The 18,406-nt window shown below is 40.8% G+C and overlaps 1 protein-coding gene and 1 pseudogene across 1 annotated transcript; both read left to right on the top strand.

Annotated features, from left to right (window-relative positions):
• The first annotated feature begins 8,390 nt into the window (after positions 1–8,390).
• LOC115861366 (14-3-3 protein epsilon pseudogene) lies at positions 8,391–9,223 on the top strand (annotated as a pseudogene).
• Positions 9,224–10,256: 1,033 nt separating this feature from the next.
• LOC115861046 (acyl-coenzyme A synthetase ACSM4, mitochondrial-like) lies at positions 10,257–16,064 on the top strand. Its single transcript, XM_060284559.1, has 4 exons — positions 10,257–10,281; positions 11,081–11,270; positions 13,660–13,803; positions 15,878–16,064. Exons 1-4 carry the CDS (start codon positions 10,257–10,259, stop codon positions 16,062–16,064), a joined length of 546 nt encoding a protein of 181 aa, XP_060140542.1.
• Positions 16,065–18,406: the final 2,342 nt, after the last annotated feature.

Genomic DNA, 18,406 nt, shown 5'->3' with positions numbered 1-18,406 from the left:
GGTTCAGTCAAATCTTTAATGCAGAACTGGGGAAGATACATCCTTACCTGGTTTGAAAGCTAAGATTTTGAGCTTCAAAGCCATCTTGGAAACACTGGTGTTCTGGGCCTAACATTCACTGTATGCATAAAACTCTGAGTAAAAAAGGCTTTCCAGAAAAACCATACAATTATTTTTAAGCAGCTTATCACAAACAACTATTTATCTAATGTAGAAACAAAACTTTCCCTCTAACCAGAAAAGAAGGTACAGATTTTCCCTGCTGAAAAGTGAGGCTTTTTCAGGTCAATGGAGACTTAGAAAACCTAGTGCTACAACTCTGTTATAGAATTCACTACATGCATGACTCAGTGAAGATAATTTTCTTTCACTGGAAAAAAAATGTGCATCAAATTTCTCTCATGGAGCTAGTTAGAAAGATCTAAGTAAATGTAAGGTGAAATCAAGTCTTTAAAGTAGAATTTGGGGAAGATACAAAGTTACCTCATTTGAAAGCTAAGATTTTTGCCCCTTGAAAGCTGCCCAAGAAATACTATTTGTGGGTCTACCATTCACTGTATGCATGACTTACTGAGTCAAACTTATTTTTACTGTGAAATTTACCTCAAATTTTCTATTAATACACTGTATTTTAGACCTGCCCTGAATGACAAGACTCTTTGTAGACACTTAAGCATGAAGAAATGGAGAACAAAGGAACTAGGCATCTTTCACTATGTTCTCAGTGAGTGTACTGTTGTATCATATATATTCAAGTTTCTTTCCCCATAAAATTGCAGGTTCCATAAGAATGAAGGGCATATAAGAAATTATATGGACAAGACAAGATACCTGGGAAATCCTAAATATCTGTCTCCTTGAACTGAAAGCTCAGGGCAAGGCTTGACCAAGCCCCACCTTTCGGCTTTATACTGCAAATGTAATTTGGTTCATTTTTCAAATTAAACTTTTATTTATTTTTTTTATTGGAGTATAGTTGCTTTACACTGCTGTGTCAGTTTCTGCTGCACAGCAAAGTAAATCAGCCATACATATACATATATCCCCTCTCTTCTGGATTTCCTTCCCATTTAGGTCACCACAGACCACTGAGTAAAGTTCCCTGTGCTATACTATAGGTTCTTATTAGTTATCTGTTTTATAAATAGTAGTGTATGTATGTGAATCCCAATCTCCCAATTCATCCCAGGCCCTCCATTTCCTCCTTGGTATCCATACGTTTGTTCTCTACATCTGCCTCTATTTCTGCTTTGCAAATAAGATCATCTATACCATTTTTCTAGATTCCACATATATGTGTTAATATACAATATTTGTTTTTCTCTTTCTGACTTACTTCATTTTGTATGACAGTCTCTAGGTCCATCCACATCTCTGCAAATGACACAATTTCATTACTTTTTATGGCTGAGTAATATTCCATTGTATATATGTACCACATCTTCTTTATCCATTCCTCTGTCGATGGACATTTAGGTTGTTTCCATGACCTGGCTATTGTAAATAGTACTGCAATGAATATTGGGGTACATGTATCTTTTTGAATAATGGTTTTCTCTGAGTGTATGCCCAGCAGTGGGATTGCTGGGTCATATGGTAGTTCTATTTGTAGTTTTTTAAGGAACTACCATACTGTTCTCCATAGTGGCTGTATCAGTTTAAATTCCCACCAACAGTGTAAGAGGGTTCCCTTGTCTCCACACCCTCTTATATGGAAAAGGCTAGGATCAGCCATACGGTAATAGGTTACAGGTGGAGTCATCTGTATGAATTCATGTTTGCCATCATATGCATTCAACTTGTTCCATACAGATAGTGGTTGTTACATGTATATACACAGATTAGTATATAGACACACTCTTCTTTGCACTGTCTGCTGAGATGGCGAAGAATCAAGAACACCTTAGTAGTGATGAGCAGACTGAACTCCCTGATTTAGGTTTTAAATACCATTCTCCAAAAAGAGAAACAAGGGCACTTTGAAGAACTGGCTGATACTAAGACTGAAGCAGGATATGCAAAGTGAGTGCACCGCAACTTTCCTTAGTGCCAGGAAATAAGGTAGTTCTCAAAAACCAACAAACAAAACAACAAAAAACAAAGACAGGGTGCACAAGCAGGACACTGGAGCTACCTGAAAGAGAACCCAATGGCTAAAGCTGGAACTATTTGAGCAAGAAAACATATAAAGAAGTACTGCACTATTCTAGAAAACATAAAAGAAATTTCAAGGAGTCCATATGGAGAGAAATAAACATTTTCCATAGAGAAAAAATCTGCACGATTACATAAATACTCAGTCCTCAAAGACAAGAAACATAACTTCCCACTCCTTACGATGTGCACATAGTGATTTAATCAAAGAGAAGGTACTCTGTGGACAGAGGAGAAACCAGACCAACACTGCCTCAGCCAGGTGATTAAAGGCAACATCAACAAGTCATCTCGAAAGTAAACACCCTAGAGATGAAGTGATAAGAATGACATTTTGCCTCGTGATCTTCACCCCTCCTTGCTCCAGAAAATAACCCCAGTCTAAACATCTGAAATATCATAAGATATATACCAACTAGGACTGTTATACAAAATACATGAACAGTACTCCTCAAAACTTTCCAGATTATGAAAAATATGCCAAGTCTGAGAAACTGTCACAGCCAAGTGGAGCCTAAGGAGACATGATGACTAAATACAATGTGCCAGCTGGGCTGGGTCCTGGAACAGAAAAAGTTAAAACCCACCCAAGCAAATCTAAGTAAAATGTGGACTTTAGTTAATAATATTGTATCAATTTTGGATATTAATTGTGACAAGGTACCAAGTGTTATGACATTCACAATTAGGGCGAACTGAGTCTTAGGCATGTGGAAACTCTCAATACTGTCTTCACAATTTTTTTTTTTTCTCGCAAATCTAAACCTATTATAGGGAATTCCCTGACAGTCCAGTGGTTAGGACTCCGCGCTTCCACTGCAGGGGGCACAGGTTTGATCCCTGATCAGGGAACTAAGATCCCACATGCCATGCAATGCGGCCAAAAAGAAAAATTTAATTTAATTTAAATTCAAAAAATAAATCTATTATAAAATTAAGTTTTTAATAATCATTGTTTTATCTTTTTACATGTGATTGCCTATTTACTCCTACTATTAGTTAGTAACTAGTAATTGACACAACTACTCTCATTGTACCCGTTTTATTTAAATACTAGCATTTATGCTGCCATTATGTATACATTAGATCAAGTACTACACAATAATATATAATTCACAGAAACATCCATTTTACCTATTTTATGTTAAAATAATACATATATGCATATAACATTATATTGTGTATTATACAATTATGTGGTTTTCTGGTTTTGAAGTGTCTCTGTAAAGTTGGTCACCATGGATGGTAGACAATATTGAGATTTTAGAGAGTGTATTTCACACCATGGCTGAACATTTTCAAAAAAGGAACAAATAGCCAAGTGATTCATTGTGACTGGCTCAGTTCTGAATAATCCTTGTTTTTATTTTGTCCCCATGAATACCTTTCAGCAGTAACAAACAGAATCAAATATTTCCAATTCAAAGAGAGTTTATTTCACACCATGGCTGAACATTTTCAAAAAAGGAACAAATAGCCAAGTGATTCATTGTGACTGGCTCAGTTCTGAATAATCCTTGTTTTTATTTTGTCCCCATGAATACCTTTCAGCAGTAACAAACAGAATCAAATATTTCCAATTCAAAGAGATATTCAAAGATTGGCAGAATGTACAGTGAGTTTGAGGGGTTTCAGGCTGAAGGAGAAAGAAGTGACCATGAGGTGGCAGTAACATGCAACAAGCTTCATGTGGGCAAGTCTGACAAGGTTTGCATGAAGAGAAGTCCACCACAGCAGGAGACCTTCCCAAGGCTACTACCCAGAAGCAGAAGGCGGCCAGGCACCTCTCTGGGAAGAGGGGAACTGGAAAGGAAGCTGACGTGCCTAAATTAGGTCCCTGCGCAGCCAGGCTGGGAGTCTCAGAGCACTCAGAAGGGCAGCAGTAGCTTGGGGTCTTGCAGAGCTACAGGGTTGAACTTACCTACAATTAGCAGATGTTGGGCACAGTTTCACGGGATATGAAAATCAGGAACAACGTAAATGACTAAAACTCTCTTACTGAGGCTATGTTTTAAAAAACTCAGTGTATAAAAATTTGAGTTTAGCACCAGGAGGCTTTTGAGCTAACAGGGGATACCAGCCCGCCAATACACCAGAGCCATCTTTGGCTCACTGACAGAACATAAGTAGAATTGGTTACCCCAAAGATACAGTTTCACACCATGGTCTTTTCTAAAACAGAAGGGTTTAAAAGAATTATTCAAATTCATAATTTACTAGATGATGTTTTCCAGCAAGTGATAAAATCAATTTAAAGAATAAAAGAATATTTTATCTAAGTGACTTAGATTTTGATAAGTTTAATGCAATAACTAATTTACTTCTTAGGAGATCATAAGAGTATACTGAAAGCTCAGAATGTTTCTGAGTTAAGAGGAATTATAGGTTATTATACTGCTGATACACAACCATATAGCTAATGATGGATGGAGATATGGCCCTTATTTATGTAATAAAATTCAAAAGGAATTTTAAATGTTACTAGGAAGTTAGGTTAGACCCGGAAAATATTGAGAATATAAGAAGAAAAAATACCTCTCCTTTTTCAAATTCGATGAACTGGTGGGATAGTCTCATGTCTAGTATACATATATTCAATAAGTACATACACATAAATATCAAATGAAGAAATACACTATGATGAAATCAAATCATCCTGATGCAATGAGATTAGATTATATATATTATAGATAATAACTTGTCATTACAGGATGATATTTTCAACTCAGTTGAAAGTTAATAAAGATATATAAAAACCAATTCTGATATTAAATAAAGCCACATGCTCAGTACAAGGCCTATCTCCTTTCTTACAGCAAATGAAACAAGCCTTGAATGTATGGGTGATGAATGTAAAATGTAGGAAGACATATGAATATAATATCTGAATTAGAAAATACGCAAAAAAGAGGGACTTCCCCGGTGGCACAGTGGTTAAGAATCCGCCTGCCAATGCAGGGAACACGGGTTCGAGCCCTGGTCCAGGAAGATCCCACATACTGCGGAGCAACTAAGCCCGTGCGCCACAACTACTGAGCCTGCGCTCTGAGCCACAACTACTGAGCCCACGTGCTGCAACTACTGAAGCCCACGTGCCTAGATCCCATGCTTCACAACAAGAGAAGCCACTGCAATGAGAGGCCCGCGCACTGCAACGAAGACCCAACGCAGCCAAAAATAAATAAAAATTAATTTAACCAAAAAAAAGAAAATACGCAAAAAAGAAAAATATAGAAATTGGAAATGTATGAAGGTAAGCATCAATGTTCACATATTTAAAAACACCATCATGCTGCTGCTTCTAAAACTCATGCACAGATTTTGCTTAGTGCCATATTAACCAATTGTAATGTGGTCTTGATCATTTAATTAACAATAAGTAACAGTGGGGTCCTGTGTATGAGGTTTTAGTAAGCTGCAATCATTCAAAATTATTTAAGATCGTCATAGCATGAAAAATTATAAAACACAGCAAAGTCTCTCAACTGAAAAGGAGACAAGCTAACAAGTATATTCTTAAAACATTAGTGACCTTGCTTTTAATAAAGACAGTAAAGTAAAATTATAATAAATTCTGCTTGGGTATATATGAAATATTTAAGTTTAAAATAACGTAAGTTTTATTACACTTACTTGTCAGGTTCTCCATAGTTTTCAGCTACTTCAACGCTGTTGGAAAACTTGAGCCATTAAAAATTAGTGAAAGCATGTATGCACTGGAGTGCGTTTCCGCCTTTTACCTGGAGTTCTGGTTCCAACATGACTCGGAAAGCGGGTCCTCAGCTCATTCTCCTCGAAGGTCCCGATATTGAGTATTGAGTGTGTTCACGTCCCACTCAACGGAATCTCCCCTTCCTCTGAGCTCGTGCTGGGATTTCTCCCCGGAAACATCCTGGAATCTGTACAGAAACAAGGAAACAAGCCACTGCAGCTCCGATGTAGAGTCGTCAAGCCCTCAACCAACGGATACTTCAGTCAATAAGCCTTGTTCAGGGCTTCCCTGGTGGCGCAGTGGTTGAGAGTCCGCCTGCCGATGCAGGGGACATGGGTTCGTGCCCCGGTCCGGGAAGATCCCACATGCCGCGGAGCAGCTGGGCACGTGAGCCATGGCCGCTGAGCCTGCGCGTCTGGAGCCTGTGCTCCGCAACGCGAGAGGCCACAGCAGTGAGAGGCCTGCGTACCGCAAAAAAAAAAAAAAAGTAAAAAAATAAGCCTTGTTCAAACATTCTTAAAGAAAGTAAAGAATAAAACACCAGGAACAGCGCGGAAAACGCAAGGGTCCCGGGGAAGCCGCACAAACCTCCCCGCTCAGCGCTCAGCCAGCTGAGGAAGGTTTCTACGCACGGCGGTTGGTCCAGGGCCTCCGCAGTCGCTCCTTCAGACACGGAACCTTTGGAAAAGGAGCTGCGGTTCTCACTGCAGAAGCACTGCCAGAGGCCGTGGGGCGGGAACCGGGCCCGCCCTGCCCTGAGGCGCCTTTGGTCTGCGAAGACGCGTGCGCCCGTCCCCTGCCGGCTTTCGCTGCGCACTGCATGGAGGGAAACCGCCCCGTGCCCGTTAGCCGTGACCGCGCGCCCCCTCCTGGCCGTTCTGGGAACGTCCTGGGAAATTCTCAGCGAGGTGGTCACTCAGCTGGTGCACCGCTCCAACAAAGACTTTCCTCTACCAGGCCGTGTCTTACCCAGGGACTGGAAAACAAAGAAATCTTTGGGTTTTTGTTTTGTTTTGTTTTGTTTTGCGGTACGCGGGCCTCTCACCGCTGTGGCCTCTCTCGTCGCGGAGTACAGGTTCTGGACGCGCAGGCTCAGCGGCCATGGCTCACGGGCCCAGCCACTCCACAGCATGTGGGATCCTCCCGGACCGGGGCACGAACCCATGTCCCCTGCATCAGCAGGCGGACTCTCAACCACTGCGCCACCAGGGAAGCCCAATCTTTGGGTTTTTTGAGTGTTGAATGAAGCGTAGAATTTATGCATGTATTTGCATAATTTGTACTGCTGTAAGCACTGGCCGCATAAATACAGACTACTACTTACACATGCTAAACGGCAGATGATTGTGTTTAACCATGAAAATATTTCGGTGAAACCAAATTTTCACATTCTTTACACTAGTTTTCCATTTCTCTTTCATCTTCTTCATTTAAAAAAAAAGCATTTCTGGTCATTTTTAAATATGTGAAATTCAGTTTATACCAGACAATTTCTCTAGCATCACCATCTTGATTGTGAGAGCTTATTTTAAAAGTTGGCATTTGGTGACATACACATGACAGGGTCAGAATGCAAACCTAGAGGAAGCTACATACCTGTTGTTAACTTACTGCGTGTATCCTTGGCTGCTGTTTTCCATGAAAAGTGCTTTAGAGATGGCAGATGGATGAAATAACTTCCATCAGTCCCACAAGTAACCAATTTTATTACCTTCAAATAATAACTTCCATCACTTCACAACCAGAGGAAGACTTGGTAAAGCAAGAATTTGCTGCTTTGATGTAAGAGAAGGCTGTGGTGTTTCAAACTGACCACCTACCATCCCCAGATTGGCGGTGGGCATGAGGATAGCAACCCAATACCCTGGTGCATGTTGCTGGTGTCAGAGAGAGCAGTATGGACCTTATTCTAAAATAATTTTGGTTGTGGGTCTCAACCAGTCTGTAGGCTCCCTCAAGGAGCAGTGGAAAGGCTTCCTTTGTTTTGCAGGGTTAAAAGTATTCTGTGGGCTGAGTCGACTTCACACGCACCTTTTCCCAAAAGCATTTAAAGGCATGCATATGTTCTGGCCTAAGAAGCCTGGACAATTTAAGGCTAATGGGTTGAGGTGCAATTTTTCATAAGGAAAATAGAGCATTTGATGCTGTCTGCAGCATGGTCACGTGTGTTTATGTCCACACTACTCTCAAGGAAAATGTGACCCACAATTGTTCAGGAATCACTGGTACAAATGTTTCACTGAGAGTAACAAAATGAATACACGTCCCTGTGTTCACTCATTCATGCATTCGCTCATTGACCAAATATGTTCCAGACCTTATTTTGGTTCTGGGAAGTAAATGGTAATTGACAAAATGTCCCTACCCAAAGAGCTCCTTTCTAGTGAAGAGGGCCGTGAAAAAAACAAGGAAAAGCCAAGGAAACAATCAAACAAAATAAAAGAAATTGTGGGAGAGTGTCGGAGAAGCTATCCCCTTCCATCCAAGGCCCGCAGACCCCGCGGGAGCCGCCGCCGCTGTGGATGATTGGGAGGTGCACCATGTGAAGCTAGCCGAGCAGGCTGGGCGACACAACACAATGGTGGAATCAATGAAGAAAGCAGCAGGGATGGATGTGGAGTTGACAACTGAAGAAAGAAACCTCCTATCTGTTGCATATAAAAATGTGATTGGACCTAGGAGAGCTTCCTGGGGAATAATCAGCAGCATTGAACAGAAAGAAAAAAAAAGGGAGGAGAAGACAAACTAAAATGATGGGAGAATATTGGCAAATGGTTGAGACTGAGCTAAAGTTAATCTGTTTTCTGGACATTCTGGGCAAGGTTTTCTAATTATAAAATCAAAGAGGACTACCGCAGGTATCTGGCTGAATTTGCCACAGGAGACGACAGGAAGGAGAACAGCCTAGAGCCTAGAGCTGTAAGCCACTAGAACAGCCTAGTGGCTTACAAAGCTGCTAGTGATATTGCAATGGCAGAACTTCCAACACATCCCATTCACTTAGGTCTTGCTCTCAATTTTTCTGTATTCTATTATGAAATTCTTAATTCCCCTGACCATGCCTGCGGGTTGGCAAAAGCAGCTTTTGATGCTGCAGCTGCAGAACTGGATACACTGATTGAAGAAAGCTACAAGGACTCTACACGTATCATGCAATCGTTATGTGATAATCTGACACTATGGACTTCAGACATGAAGGGTGATGGTGAAGAGCAGGATAAAGAAGTGCTGCAGGATGTGGAAAATGAAAAATCAGTGAGACACAGAAGCCAACAAGAGAAACCACCTCTGACCACCCTGCACCATTTCACCCCTCTTGGAAATTCCCCCATTGTCACTGAGAACCACCAAATCTGACTTTTACCTTTGGTCTCAGAATTTAGGTTCCTGCCCTGCTGTTTTTTGTTTTTTAACAGTTTTCAAAAGTTCTTAAAGGCAAGAGTGAATTTCTGTGGATATTACTAGTCCTCTTGACCCCCAACCTATCCATTGAATACATTCACATCACAAATCCACCAAGAGTACTAATAATTTCTGAGCCACTAAGAACAAGCGGTTTGCAAAATAAATAATCTTATATTTTTATATTGAGCGAATGATAAGAGATGTTTTCTTGATTAACTTCCTTATCATCACATATTTATTCATTTTCTCAAGAGGGGATGACATGTAAGAGTTTTTAAAATATATGCAGTAGGGCTTCCCTGGTGGCGCACTGGTTGAGAGTCTGCCTGCCGATGCAGGGGACACGGGTTCATGTCCCGGTCCGGGAAGATCCCACATGCCGTGGAGCGGCTGGACCTGTGAGCCATGGCCGCTTAGCCTGTGTGTCCGGAGCCTGTGCTCCGCAATGGGAGAGGCCACAACAGTGAAAGGCCCGTGTACCGCAAAATAAATAAATAAATAAAATAAAATATATGCAGTAATTAAAGTTTCCTTCCTAGGAATTCAATTCCACATCTCCCTATTTAGCTGACTTTAGGAAACTCACCAAGAAATAAGGAGTCTGGTATATGACACAGGTCTTTGGAGTCTGGGAAGTGTATCTTTGAATCTTGGTTCTGCCACTTACTCACTTTGCAACCCTTGGGCTGGTTGTCGTCTATACGCTGGGATTAATTTTAAGTGAGATAGCAGGCACTTATCAAGTACTCAATAAATGGTAGTGGCGGTTTGTAATGCTTTACATACATTCCACTTTCTTTCCATTGATTTGCTTTAGAAAGTGCAAACCGTCTTCCCTCTGTTTTTCATCTAATTCTGCCATATATGTTCTTCTCATAAGGAACTAGTACTTTAAAATCAGGCCCATCTCAGGCCAGTGTTTAGAATGAAGTGAGAAGGTGGGATAAATTAAGCATTGCCGAAGTAGTGTAGGCGAACTTTGATGATGCCAGACCACCGGGGAGACCCAGGTTTGAGGGCTGACTCTGCCACTTGCCAGTTACGACCCAATCTCATATTCCATCAAATGGCAACAACTACATGGACCTACATGGTTGCTTAGAACAGGGGTCTCCAAGCTTTTATGGTTACACAGTCTATCAATAAAAATATTTGGGACACATATACTCCCATCTGGATATAGTTATTTAAGTTGTTCTACTCTGCTAATATAGTATGTATATTATAAAATACATACGAAAATGAGATAAAGCCATAAACAGAATTCTAATATCTCAAATAATTTTTTTTTTAATTCTTATTTCTTCTCTCATCCCCAGTGGATTATCTTGCCAAACTCACTTTGGAGACCACTGATTCAGAGGATTGAATGAGATGATGTTCATGAAATGTGATATAACCTGTAAAATGCTATTTAAGTGTTACATAATAATGACTCAAATGTTCCACAAAAATGATACATAATAATAGGCCACCATTATAATGCCTACTTTATACCAGACACTATTATTTTCCCCATTTTACAGAGAAGGAAAGGAACACACAGAAAGATCAAGTAAGATGCTCAAGGTCACAAAGCTAGTAAGCGGCAAGGACAGGATCAGATCCAGGGACTGTCAGACTCTGAAGCCAGTGCTCTAAGGATCTCCCAGGGATCAGGGTCCTGTGGGATGTCCCTGGGGACCAAGGCAAGGGTAGCTGAAGGCTAGATTTCATAGCTCCTTGCCACCGAGACACGAAGTCCAAGTTTCCACAGTCCACAGTCTACTCAGGGCCCTCCCTCTTTCCCGGGGCTTGTCTCCACGCCAGGAACAACCCAGCTGACAGCAAAAGACATCCTCCATTGGCTGCAAGCATCCAAAGCCAGGTGCACTGTAGCCAGTGAGGAGGTGATCCCAGCAGTGGAGTCCATTGTTTCAGAGTGTCCCGGCTTGAAGACCAAATTCCTGTTGTCTCCACACAGCCAGAATCGGTGGCTCAGCTTCCGAGAGTTATTTCAGTGAGTATTTTCCCTGCCTCACCTGCAGTGCCAGGAATAACACCAGTCACAACTACATCTCAGAGTCTCCTTGATTCCAAGGACTCAGCATACTATGGGTTGATCTAGGCTTCTTCCCAGGAAAGAATCACCTAATAAAAGGTGTTTAAGGGACTTCCCTGGTGGCGCAGTGGTTAAGAATCCGCCTCCCAATGCAGGGGACATGGGTTCAAGCCCTGTTCCGGGAAGATCCCACATGCCGCAGAGCAACTAAGTCTGTGCACCACAACTCCTGAGCCTGTGCTCTAGAGCCCACGAGCCACAACTACTGAGCGACATGCTACAACTACTGAAGCCCCCATGCCTAGAGCCCGTGCTCCGCAACAAGAGAAGCCACCGCAGTGAGAAGCCCATGCACTGCAACGAAGGGTAGCCCCTGCTCGCTGCAACTAGAGAAAGCCCGCACGCAGCAACAAAGACCCAACACAGCCAAAAATAAATAAATAATTTTTTTTTTTTTAAGTGTTTAAGGACAGAAGGAAGGGATGTAGCTCTGCTTCCATTTCTATGCTTCCTACCAGGGCCTGAGATGAGTATCCTGCCTGGCTTGGCTCTTGCCTAACTCCCAACACTCTCACTGCCTTGACTCCCTCTGGCCACCATTTTATTCCTTGAACATGGCCCATCTCGGGGCCTTTGCACCTGCTGTTTCTTCCATCTGGAATGCTCTTCCTTAGTCCTTTTCACACTTGACGCCTTCCTCAGATTTCAGCTCTAATGTTTTATCCTCAGTGAGGGTGTCCATGACCAACCTGTCTAGAGTAGAGTTCCAAGCCACTCTATCACATCCTGTTGTTTTCTTCATGGTACTCATCACTATCCAAATATCATATCCATTCATTTGTTCCTTTATTTACTGTCTATTTTTCTCCTCTACAGTAGGGGTTGACAAATTAGGGCCCATGAGCCAATCCTGGCTTGGTACTCACTTTTATAAATAAAGTTTTATTGGAACACAGCCACACCCATTTGAGTACACATTGTCTATGGCTGCTCTCATCTTACAAGAGCAGAGTTGAGTAGCTACAGCAGAGACTCTAAGACCCTCAAAGCCTAAGATATTTACTGTCCAGATCTTTACAGAAAAAAATTTGCCAACCCCTGTCCTAAATTGTAACCTCCCAGAAGGCAAAGGCACTCTTTGTCTGTTTGATTGATCACTCTATCCCCAGTTCCTACCATTTAGTTGGTGCTTAAGAAATACTTACTGAGGAATGAATGAACAAACAGATCACTTAACCTCAGGTTTCCTCATATGTAGAATGGAGATAATTATACTGCACATATATCGTGTTGTTTTGAGGATAAAATAAGCTAATATGTGAGAAAGTCCTTCCTAAACTGTAAAAAAAGGGAGTAAAATGTTAATTAATAGTATTATCCTTCAAAGAGCTGTTAAGTAGCTTACATTTAAAAAAAAAATCCTTCCAGAGAAGCTTATAAAAGGAAGCCATATAAACTCTGTTGAAGGAAGGCAGTTTCCTTTGTTGGAATAAAATTTTATCCTACTAGTTAATGTAAACCAAATCCTATTGGTCAATCCCAAAATTCTCTCCCAAGGCCATGCCAGAGAATGCTGCTTGTGTCTTTCATAAACTGAGTACCTTTGGATAAGTCAAGTAACATCTCTAAAATTCTGTAACTTATCCGTAAAATAGGGATAGCATAGTATCTACACAACTGAGTTGTAGAAGAATCAAATGTGATGAAGCATGTAACGTTTTTAGCATAATGCCTGGCACAGAGTAATCACTCTGTAAGAATTATAGTAATTATGATTACTAGTATGATTATTCTCAAGTTAATAAAGTCATTCAGCAGTGTAGTAATTCCCTAAGGTAGTATTAGTCAGATTGAATATGCACATCCCTCAGTAAAATATTTTTTACCACACTCCCCTAATACATGTTTATTTATTTATAAATTATATTCGTGTACTTTTGTGCATCACACAAATATCAAAAATAAACATTTTAAAGAATGAATTCTAAAATACATATAATTTGAAGTTCTCCTATTTTCTTCTCCATAATAGTTGTCTTGCACATCCCCTGGGTAGCAAGTTCCCCCACTTCTAAGACCCCTATCCTAAACAACTCTGCAACATTCGGCTGAGTCCCCAAGAAACCTTAAAGATGCCACAAAATTCACAGAAGACAGAGGACTTTGAACTCACATGAATTTCACATTGAAATTTACACACTTGGGGAGTATTTTTCAAGATAAAGGGAATCCCCACTTCAAACCAACAACTTTGGAGTGTCATAACTCCAAAAATACCATAGAAGAAATATCAGAGCTAGACTGGTCTGCCATGTTCAGCCACCATCTTGGGGCCCATACTTTGCAGAACCACCTCTGCAGAGCACAGCTGTGTGGAGACAGGAATTCAAGAACCAATGGCCATTTATTTCGCCAGTGGGACCACAGGCTCTCCCAACATGGTCCAGCACTCTCAGAGCAGCCTCAGAATTGGGTACACCCTCTGTGGAAGGTAGGCAGGAAAACTGTTTTTTTTAATTCTCCCCTGAACTACCAACATGTGTATCCAATTGCCTAGTTGGCACCTCTACTTAGATATCTCCAGTGAAACATCCACAAAATAGAACTCTTAATGTCTTAGCTCAGTAAATGATACCATCTAACCAACTGATCAAGCAAGAACTTAGGAACTGACCTTGATTCAATCCCCACAGCAGCATGTCTGGCTCCTTCTCCTTTTTGCCAAGTAAATTTACCCACCCAGAAAGGCCTAAAACTATCATATTACTGTATTTTCTTTCTTACTGAATGACCATGAGATGAGCACATGTTAATGGATGAGAATAAGAGGTTGTAGACATCACCTCCAGTCATGACCTTTAATTAACCACTGCTGACATCTGTGTCTTTCTCCATCATCCAGCCGCTTACCACTTATCCCATCATGACCCTGTGCAGCGCTCCCACTGTGTACTGGATGCTTGTGCTAAAAGACCTTAAGAGGTATTTGGGCAGAAATCTCCACTTGAACCACAAACAAAAGTTATAATCCAGCATCACGGATCTCCCCTTTTCGGCACAGGATAGCCCAGAGTTTCTCAGTCTCGCCACTACTGACATTTTGAACCAAATAATTCTGTGTCATGGAGTGCTGTCCTGTGCTTTGTAGCATGTTGAGCAGCATTCTACCTGGCCTCTACCTACTATATACCAGTAGCACATCCCTCTCCACCAGTGATGATGACCAAAAATGTCTCCAGACATTGCCTAGAGTCTCCTGGGGGGCAACCCACCCCCCGCATCCCCAGTTTAAGAATCACTGGGAAAGCCTCTAAGGGCAACTGAACATTTTTCCAGAGACAACCAGAGCTCTACAATCCCAGCACTCCCATCACCCCCACCCAAAAAGAACCCACAACTACATTTATACTGTCTTGAAGTTAATAAAGTCTTATGACTTGAAGCTTATATTCAACTTAGCCAAATCACCTGAACGTTAGGTGAAGTTACGAAGTATATTTATTTAACTAATATGAATTCAACACATAAGAGAAAGGAAGAGAGAAACAATTTAAGTCATCACAGTCACCCCTTTCTCCCCTAAACGTGGATGCTTCAAAGCCAAAACAAAACAAACAGAAAAAGGACATCCTTTGTTTCCCCAAGGTGTAGACATCTAGGAGGGAGAATTCTATGAGAAACAGAATAAAGCAGATAGGAATCTTCTCTTTTCCTGATCAACTCCTTGTGGCCCTCAGAATGTGAACATCTTGCTCACACTTCAAGATTAATTCAAGGGCTATTCTATTTGGAATAGACACAATTCATGTCCTACCAAACCCTACTACCCATTTTGGGGCTCACTGTATCGGTCGGGCTGTTCCAAGCTTTCTCACCTGAGTCCTGTTGGGCAGCTGAGTAGTAAGACACTGGTTAAAAGCTCAACCTCCAAAGTCAAACAGGCAGGGCTCTGCTACTTTCTAACAGTGGACCTTGCTAAGCCTGCCTTACCTCCATCCATAAGAGATAGTTAAGAGCTACCTCACGAGGTTCTGGTAAGAATTCAATGTCGGCAGCATGCGTGGTGAGTGAGATACTTGACAAGTGATAAGTGCAGAGTACAGATTATTCAACTCTGTTCTTTATTATTTGGGAGGCCTTGGAAGAGTTCTTTAACTTTTTTCAGCCTCAATGTCTTCATTTAAAAAATAGGGTTTGTGAAGATTATGAGAGTGCTCCAAAAGCCCTTGGAACATAAAAAATGTTCAATTAATATTAGCTGCCATGTTTCTTGGCTCATAATAAGTGCTTAATATCCTTATTAGCATTTTCTCCAACCTTTTCCTCTCTTGAATAACCTGCTAAAGTGTAAACTCCACCAGGAATCTTTGTTTTAATCATAACATGCCCCACGTGCCTAGAACAATGTCTGGTTAGAGAGTAGGTGCTCAACAAATATTCACTGAATGAACTTTCCTAAGACTTGCCTCTCCTAGCTCTTTGCTTGTTGCTAATGTCCTAGTTATCTGGCAATGAAAGCCACTCATACTTCTCTCCCCAAAGACCCCATGCAACTCTCTCTTCAGATGTAAATTCAAGAAGCTTCCGCATTGCCTGATGGGAGGGGAGCCACTCAATCCAGAGGTGCTGGAACAGTGGAAAGTGCAAACTGGGCTAATGCTGTATGAGGGCTACGGACAGACAGGTGGTATGTTTAATGGACAAAGCTTAAGTTTAACCCTTCAACCCCAGGACTGCCAGCTGAGCCCCTGAAGTGCTCCCACCATGCTCTAAATTGTGATGGTGTTTCCCAAAACTTCTAAATTGCCCAATTACGTTTGACTGAAGGGGAATTATTATTACTCGGTGTTCCTGCCTCCTCCTCACACAGGGTAAGTCTCAGAGGTGTTAGGGGTTGAAGAGGTTCAGAATTGAGTAGCTCATCTTTCCAGTGCACTGGGAAGGACCCCAGAGAGCCCCAGTGGGGAGTTACAAGGTGCACTTAATGGCACTCTTAGTCAAAAGGAGTGATTTTCAAAGTGTGGTCCTCAAACCAGCAGCATCAGTAGCACGCAGGAATTTGGCAGAAATACAAATTCTAATACCCCTGCCCCTTCCCTGACCTACAAATGAGAAACTGGGATGGGGCCCAGCCATCTGTGTTTTAACAATGCTCCAGGTGGCTCTGATGCACACTCGAGTTTGAGAACCACTAGTCTCAGATAATATATTTCAGAAGATGAGACTGAATACTGGGAAAATCAGTCAAAGCTGGGTCTTGGATTTCATTGTCATGATATAGCTACAGAAAATGAAATTTTACATAGTTATATAAAACATGTCCTCTTAATAAGGAATAATTTGTGCCAATCAGAAAGGGCAAGAAATTAAACCAGGCTCAGTGGGGAAAGGGTAGTCCGGGTGGGTAATATCTAACTGGTTCAATAAAGAACCAGTTAGTGTTCAGCATTGGTCCAAATTCTTGATGTGTCTGAAAAGCAAATCTATCAATATAAATTGATTTTTTTTCCTGCAGGTAGTGAAAGCTTTTGTTGTCTTATCTGCACCCTTTAAATCATCCAACCCAGAAAAATTAACTCTTGAACTTCAGGATCATGTAAAAAAATCAACTGCACCTTACAAATATCCAAGAAAGGCAAGTATTGTGCGCAAAAGTTAAGTGTGTGTTACCAAATAAGGATCTAAACTAGTAAGTATATAGATTTTATTAGCTTTTGACTTTATAGTAACTCATTATATAAGTAGAAGACAACTGTTTCAACTTTAGCCCTAAGAATTTTGCTTTAAAATATTTTATATTAGGACACTACAAATGTTTGAAGAACTAGAATCTTTGGTCAACTCTGCAATACTAAGTAAATACTAAGGATCCTTATCAGACTAATCAGTCCCATTCCATATGAGGAAAAAAAATTGTTTTTTTAAGACAGCAAATTGTTTTTAAAGACAGCACCTAACTTATCTATCATACTACTCTTGGGCCATTACACACTCATAAATTCAAAGCATGTGCCTTTAAGTATCAAGTGACCAAATTTAAGGCTCCGGATGAAGATATTATCCAAAGAAACTGTGGAATCTTTCCTGAAACCTTCTTCTTCAAAGGAGGGATTTAAGCATAATTCTGTATAAAGACACACAGATGGCACTGCAATTTCCTTCTAGTCCTAGAATCCTATTAGTTGATACTGACTGATCCTCTACATGAGAATTCCATTTCCACTGGCATCATTTCAGCTAAAATGTAGTTAATTTCAACCTAAGAACTAGTTACATTTTCTCCATTCAATTCACTAAATTAGTGACTAGTTGCTTTTCAGAAATGTTTGAGGACATTTTAAAATACAGTAGTCATATCCTGAGGGAGAACAAAAGTAGTTTACTGTCAAGTCAGGGCATAAGGGGAAAATTGTATAAACTCAAAATTATCTCTAAAAATCTCCTTGGTAACCTCCAGGACCCAGCTCTTAAAAGGTCAAAAGCCAAGAATTAACTTGATGTTTCTCTTTGCATTTAGTTGTGGCCTCCATTTCACTGGGGCAGTAGAGACCCAGGTCTGGTTCGAACTGGAGGAAAGCAATAGAATAAAGGGATTGTTCTTCTGTCAAAGCATACAGGTGAATTTGCCCTAAAAACCAGTATGATGGAGCTCCACTGTCATCTTTATATATAAGCGGAACAGTTTCTGGTGACCAAGGCATCCAATTAGCTTCAGTTAAGACAACACCCAGACCCTGAAACTCAACGCCACAGTTTCATGAAAGCTCTACCCTATTATACTGACAGTTGGGAGAGTAAAAATGGAATCAAGTGTCTCATAATATGTTTTTCCGTTGATTAGGTGGAATTTGTTGAAGAACTCCCAAAGATGATCACTGGGAAAATCAAACGCAACGTTTTAAGAGACCATGAATGGGGTTGAACATAGCCTAACAAGAACACTGTGGTATTAAGTAGTTAACAGGGCTGCTTTCTTTTAGTCCTTGTTTCCTGATAATTCAGTGACTACTCTCTTAAAATGCTTAAGATTTTTCCTGGTTGAAAAATTCAACTGAATTTTTGTTTTGTACTTTGCCAAAAAATAAATAAGTAAA

The sequence above is a fragment of the Globicephala melas genome, chromosome 15 (genome assembly GCF_963455315.2).
Source record: "Globicephala melas chromosome 15, mGloMel1.2, whole genome shotgun sequence".
NCBI lineage: Eukaryota > Metazoa > Chordata > Mammalia > Artiodactyla > Delphinidae > Globicephala > Globicephala melas.
Note: the sequence above shows the minus strand (reverse complement) of the source record. Positions and strands in the feature narration are given on the sequence as shown.